This window comes from Serinus canaria, chromosome 3, assembly GCF_022539315.1.
Source record: "Serinus canaria isolate serCan28SL12 chromosome 3, serCan2020, whole genome shotgun sequence".
Lineage (NCBI taxonomy): Eukaryota > Metazoa > Chordata > Aves > Passeriformes > Fringillidae > Serinus > Serinus canaria.
The window spans coordinates 83,105,401-83,112,145 of NC_066316.1; the positions used below are offsets into that span (position 1 = coordinate 83,105,401).

The 6,745-nt window shown below is 40.5% G+C and overlaps 1 protein-coding gene across 1 annotated transcript; it reads left to right on the forward strand.

Moving 5' to 3' along the window:
- The first annotated feature begins 42 nt into the window (after positions 1-42).
- On the forward strand, positions 43-6,654 carry CGAS (cyclic GMP-AMP synthase). The gene is made up of 5 exons (XM_018919204.3): positions 43-594; positions 1,612-1,834; positions 2,690-2,935; positions 4,195-4,297; positions 4,960-6,654. Exons 1-5 carry the CDS (start codon positions 43-45, stop codon positions 5,300-5,302), a joined length of 1,467 nt encoding a protein of 488 aa, XP_018774749.3. The 3' UTR covers positions 5,303-6,654.
- The last annotated feature ends 91 nt before the right edge of the window (positions 6,655-6,745 follow it).

Genomic DNA, 6,745 nt, shown 5'->3' on the forward strand with positions numbered 1-6,745 from the left:
CCGCGCTCGCCGTGTTGCTGGTGCGGAGAGGGAGCAGCGGCCATGGACACCGCAGGTGGCAGAGGGGCGCGGGCCAGGCGGGGGACGCGTCCCGCAGCTCCGCGGGGCCGCGGCGCGAAGGGCGCAGCCCGAAGCCCCTCGCGGGGCCGCGTCGCGGGTGAAGGCTCGAGCGCCATCGCGACCCTCCGGCCCCCGCGGACGGACGCAGCCCCTGCCCGGGGCGGCCGCTCCGCGCGGCGAGCCCCCGCTGCCCCGGAGCTGCCAGCGGGCAGGGCGGCGGGCGGCGCAGAGGCGCTCCCGGCCCCGCGGAGCAGGGCGCCGGCTACCAGAGCCCCCGCGGCCCCGCGGAGCGTCGCAGCGGTGCCCGACGGGGCGGTCGCTGCTGCCGCCGCCCGTCGCCCCCCGCCGGCGGCGGACGCTTTGCGGCTCCGGGAGGTGCTGTCGCGGCTCAGCCTGCCCCGCCAAGACGTGTCCGAGGCTTCGACACTGGTAAACACGGTCATCTCGCACCTGGTCCAGGCCATCCGCGGCAAGGACAGCTGCTTCAGCTCCATCGAGCGGCAGAGCGCCGGCAGCTACTACGAGCGTGTCAAGGTGGGTACCGGCGCGGGGGCAGCGCTCTCCCGCCGGGCGGCGGCAGCAGGTGGCGGGCGGGAACACGGGCCGGCCGCGCAGAGCCACTTTTCCCGCCGAGTCATGGCTCTGTGGATATAACTGCATCTCTAAGGATGGCTCTGTGAAATAACCACAATGCATTACAAAATGATCGGTAGCCTGCTGAATGGTGTTACGTGCATTGAGTCAGAGACGCTACCTGAACGGGACGCGTTCAGGCTGCAGCAAGCCCTGCCCTCGCACAGCATGCAGGTGAGCCCGGTGTAACAACACGATCCGTCAGGTATAGCACTGCACGAGAAACCCTGGGATAGGTTTTAGTTCATAGCTTTTTCAAAAAGCAGGAGTTACAGATACAAATTGAAAGAAGAAAAATTTAGATTAGATATTAGAAATAATTTTTTTACTGCGAGGGTAGTGGGACAGTGGTATAGAGTGTCTGAGGAGATGACTTTGGATGCTCTGAACCCGGCAGTGTTGAAGGCCAGGTTGGATAAGTCCTTGAGCAACCTGGTCGAGTGGAAAGTATCCCTGCCCAAGGCAGGGTGAGTCAGGACTAGCTGTAGCTCTAAGGTCCATTCCGACACCTTCACCTTCTGTGATTAACCAGTACCTTTCTTCCTTGTTCCAGTAGACTGAAACTAAGTCAAATGGGGACACTTTTTTTTTCTACCTAAAACTAGCTTCAGACTTCGAAGTTCATTTTTTTTCCTCACATCCTAAGTGCAAGAGGATGTCTGAGCATATTTATGCATTAATTATTCAGAGCAGCTCAAGAATCTTAAAACTATCTTATAAAATTACTAAGTTGGAGAGCTGGGAAGTGAGCTGCAAATTGCTATTTTCCACCCCAATGCACAGTAATCTCGCAATACCACAGAAATAAGCTCATATTTCACATCAGACACCAAGGCAGATGAAACCACAACTGGTATAAAAATCTCAGGAGAATAAAGCCTAAGTTGCACATTGACTGCTGTATTCTTATATTTGCAGATATCTGAACCAAATGAGTTTGACATCATGCTTGTAATGCCTGTTCCAAGGATTCAGCTGAATGAGTCTGATGATACTGGAGCCTATTATTATGTATCATTCAAAAGGATTCCAAAAGAAAAGAGTTGGTTGAAGTTCCTAGAGGAAGATGGAACATTATCAGCCTTTAAAATGCTTCAAGCACTAAGAGAGATTATTAAACAGGAAGTTAAAAACATTAAAGGTTAGTACTGAGAGAATAAGCTTCATCAGGAAGAGGTAAAAACCCAGTTACATTGTGCATATATGTTGCCCCAGTGTTAAGAAGATTTTCCTGCCAGTCCTCTGTCTCCTTGTGCCAACAGAGCTGTAACCCCTCCTCTCCCCAGTATCTCAAGCTGGCTCTTGTGTTAAGAATCACAAATACACATAGGTAACTTGTTACATTATGAACTCCACTATGCATATTTTCTGTATGAAAATAATAAACACTAAGGGTTCTGTTGCATGCTTGCTATTTCCTACATGACCTATACATCTTATATCTATCTGGAGTATACAAAGAGCCATTTGCTGAAGAGCTTTCTTTTATACAGCACCTGTGTTTTCTTTTATACAGTACCTAATATTTTTTATTGATCAGTACAGAAACTGCATCCCAGTTACTTTTATAATTATTTAAAATACATTTTATATATATATATATATATATATATATATATATACACACACACACACAATATAATTATATTAAAATAACCCCAGTTAGGGTTATTTTTTCCCAAAACCTTCAGAAACTTTGTGGCCAGATCTCTTCACTGTGTGTTTTCAACAGGGAAGTAGTTATGAAAAACATTATTATATTTTTAATTCTTAGACAGTAAATCAAGCAAACACAGTAGTGTTCCCTGTTTCATAGAACTCTTCAATAGACCTCAATGTTTCAACATCCTGTAGGATAAAGAACCACTGACTGTACCCAGGTATTTCTTTTGAATGCTTATGTAATTTTTCTTTAGTAAAAACTGTAACATTCTTCACAAAAAAGTTTTAATCAACTAATCTATCTATCATGAAATATCACTTTCTTTGTTACTAGATGTGGAAGTCACAGTGGCAAGAAAAAAGGCTGGAAGCCCTGCAATAACTCTTCAGATCAAAAATCCTCCATCAGAAATATCGGTGGACATCATCTTGACTTTGGAGGCTCAGAAGAGCTGGCCCCCCAGCACACAGGATGGCCTCAAAATTGAACAGTGGCTGGGAACTAAAAAGAGGAGGGATTTCAGATTTAGATCAATTTATTTAGTAGCCAAGCAAAACAAAAGAGAAAAAGTTCTAAGAGGTACTTCAAATATGGACAAATAATAAGTTATGAAGTATCTTCTCTACAACATGATCACTTACAAGTGCTATAGAAAGGGTATCCAGATCATGTTCAGTATTCTGTCTTCCAGACACCTCATCCTGGATATATCCAGCTCAGACAACTGAAATCCCTCTTTAAAGCATCAGATTTGTGGTACTGCTTGTCATGTAACTGAAATGTAAATATCAGGCTGTACACTAACCATTACTAAGAGCATTACATTAAATTCACTCCAGCCAGACACCTGGATATGAGCCTTCCCTGGTGCACTGTGCTTAACAGCAGCTTGCACTCTCTTGTAAGGAAATTGGAAGAAAGTTGCTAAAAATGCAGGGAACTTCCCTGTACATGAGACTGCATCCACAAATCAGACACTTCTGCAGGAAGAAAACTGATTTCTATCAAGATACATTATTTATCACTGAACTCTGGTATGGCTACAACATTTTTTCCTCCAGACCACTGCCACACTGAGCCTCCTTTAGTTTGCAGAAACATTCTGACTTGTCAGTGCATTATGGTAACTGATCATCTCAGCAATAAGACTTCAAGCACTCTGGTACCATTTTAATTAGCATGCCCATGTTATCAAAGCCCAGTACAGAAGTACTGATTTATTTTGCAATTTCTTCCTGTGCAAATTAAATGCAAAGAGTAACTGAGCCAAACAGGCAAGGGAAACAGTGTAATTCATGAAACGAAGACAAAAGTGATTGTCAGTATTAGAAACAGGGCATTGAGCTATATTTGCCATTATTTTCAGAAGCATGAGCAGAAGGACAAAAAGAAATGCTTTAGAACAGTCATCTTACATGAGACAAACTCACAAACCTATTACTTGCACAAAGAAAACCCAGAAAACACAGTAAGAGAACAGAAATTAAAAGGCTGTAGATTGATTTCCATGAATAATGCAATTCTCTAAATCATGTTCAGCAAATCCAGGGACATTCAGAACTAGGCCTAATTTTAAAGTAAATCCAAATATCTTTAGGAATTTAAAGCATCCAAACAATTATGTCCTATATTAATTACATTCTAATTGTCTTTGTGAAGCAGCTGGGGAGTTAAGGAGAAACTAACTTCACTCACTGAATTATGTTGTTTTTTTTTTTTAAGTTGGTGCAAAAAACTGTGGGTATTTAAGTCAATTACAAAACTGGGTTTTTTTTCTAGCTACGTAAGCTGATGCTTAGTGCTGTGTAACCATTTAACAGTCTTGTGCTTGACTTCAGGGAACACCTGGCGACTCTCCTTCTCACATATTGAAAAGGAGATGATAAACAACCATGGTAACTCTAAGACATGCTGTGAATCCGATGGACCAAAGTGCTGTAGGTTGGTATTTCTCAGGATTATTTCACTTTAAGCCTGTGTGAGCTGGGCTAGCACTAACACTGTTTCAGTTTACCACTTACGAATTTGATCTAACAGTAATTACTCATAATAGGAAGCAAGAGTCTTTAAGGAATAATTGTTCTACAGCAATACAACACTGCAAGTGCTTGCTGAATGTCTGGCTTGCATTTACCTAATGAAAGGTGGAAACAATCACATTGCTGGTTTAGACTCCAGACTTGCCTTAGAATGCAAAAGGATGTGACTTGTTCAATTATCTTTCCCAAATTCAGTCCTGTTTAAAAAAAAAAAAAGCTTTAAAAAAGTGACTGACTCCACTTTCTGAGCAAAAATGCCCTTCATATCAAGGCAATTCCTAAAATGATGGTGAGAAAACTGCTGAATGAGATCAAGATGAATAAGTGATTTTTCACTTCCATGAGAACTTTTCCAGATTTCTTCAACAAGGAAGAACAAAACCCACATGAGGTACAGAACCTCCTTAACAAGTAAACCAAAAGTTGGTTTGCAAATTACATCTTGTACTGAATCAAGAAAACAACAAGAGGATTAATGCATAATTTTTTTAAGTATCTGATCTACATATTTAGAACTATGGAGAAGGTACTTAATATATATATGTATTTTTTTTTTTTTAACAGGAAAGGTTGTCTTAAGCTGCTGAAGTTTCTTCTAGAGCGACTTAAAATGAAACATCCAAAAGAACTGGAAAAATTCTGTTCCTATCATGTCAAAACTGCTTTTCTCCACTCCTGTGTCACGTGGCCAAATGACACAGACTGGCACTTGGGAAACCTGGATCATTCCTTTCAGCAATGTCTGGGATTTTTTGTGGGTTGTCTCCAAAAGTCTCAGCTGACTCACTTTTTTATTCCCCAATACAACTTGCTCAGCCTAGAAGATAAGGCAAGACATCATTTCCTTTCAAGAAAAATAAGCTATGAATTGAACAATGGATTCCCCATATTTCATGAGAATTATTAAGAACATTGTTCACAATAGATATCTAATCATGTTGACTTTACACATTTGAAACAAATAAATGACTACTCTTCAGTAGTCTGTTCTACAAAACTCAAAAACCCCAAAACAAAATAAAATGAAGACCACTAAGAGAAACATCTATACTTCAGTCACACTGCTTAGCCATAACCCTTAAAAGAAATGTTTTAAGTAATATTTACCTTGCCTATCCAAATGTGGATGTCACCTGCAAAATATCTTCAAGGTATACTAAGAACATAGAGAAGAATTTGCAATCGTTCATTTCCCACATGTAATTTCTATGTTTCCAAACACAAAGGCATCAATGACTTCATGAAGGGAAAACTGACAATTTTATTTAAAATTAAGATCCACTGCAGAATATCCAAAATACACTCCTACTTTCAAAAGAAAAAAAAAAAAGTCACTGGAGTTACTTCGACATTAACCAGAACAACTTCTCCAGATTACCTGGGTGGATATGAAGATCTTTTGCAGAAGACAATCACCAGCAACAGGTTACCAGAGAGGGTGTATTTTACCTTAGTAATATGAAGTTCCTGAAGTAACTTATCCTTTTTGAGTCTTCAGAATTACTTTAGAAATCAGTCTTTTCATTGGGCTTTGGATGGGAAACAATCATTACCTAATAAGCTGCAACAGAGTAGATGGTTTTCTGCCAATGAGCATTTATTTGTATGATGAATCATGTAGAAAGAAATGCATCTTTCAGCCTGTATCAAAGAGGAAGACTCTTGATATAAAAGGTTTTCAAAACCAAAATGCAGCATGAACTGGACACTCCTGAAATTGAAATTCATATCCGTTTTTCTCATATTGAAGAAATGTGTATTAGGAAAAAAAAGTGATAATAATTGATAAATGATAATAATTCCTATCATTAAAATTGTGCAGGTGAGAAGTACACAGCATTTGAGAATTGCTGTGCTGCAGATAAATACATCTTTTGCTTCTACTTATAGAAGCCGTGGGAAGTCCATATTTTTAGCCTACTTTTTGAAGGCAAAATAACCTACTGGCTTGAATAATGCCCAGATTTACCTCAATTATGAGCAAATTAAGAGAAAAGAATATTTAGAGAGTAATTTTAGTAAACTATTTTAATTTTACTGAATTTTGTTTATTAGTTTTTATTTAATTGTATGACACATATATTAACACAAGTTCAGACCAAGCATCAAATGAAGGAATAACTCCTTCCCACATAAATTTCAAAGAGTAGAAAACATGCCCCATTATCACTGGGAGACTGGTGTGACAGAACCTGACATCCAAATGTAAAATGTGAATCAACTTTATCTGGAAGAAATAAAAGCTGACCTTCAAATGTATTCTTTTTTTCTATGACTTTGTTAACATTGCTCTAGTAAATTCTGCTTTCATTCCTTAAGCTAGAATATTACATCCACAAAAAGCAAAAGC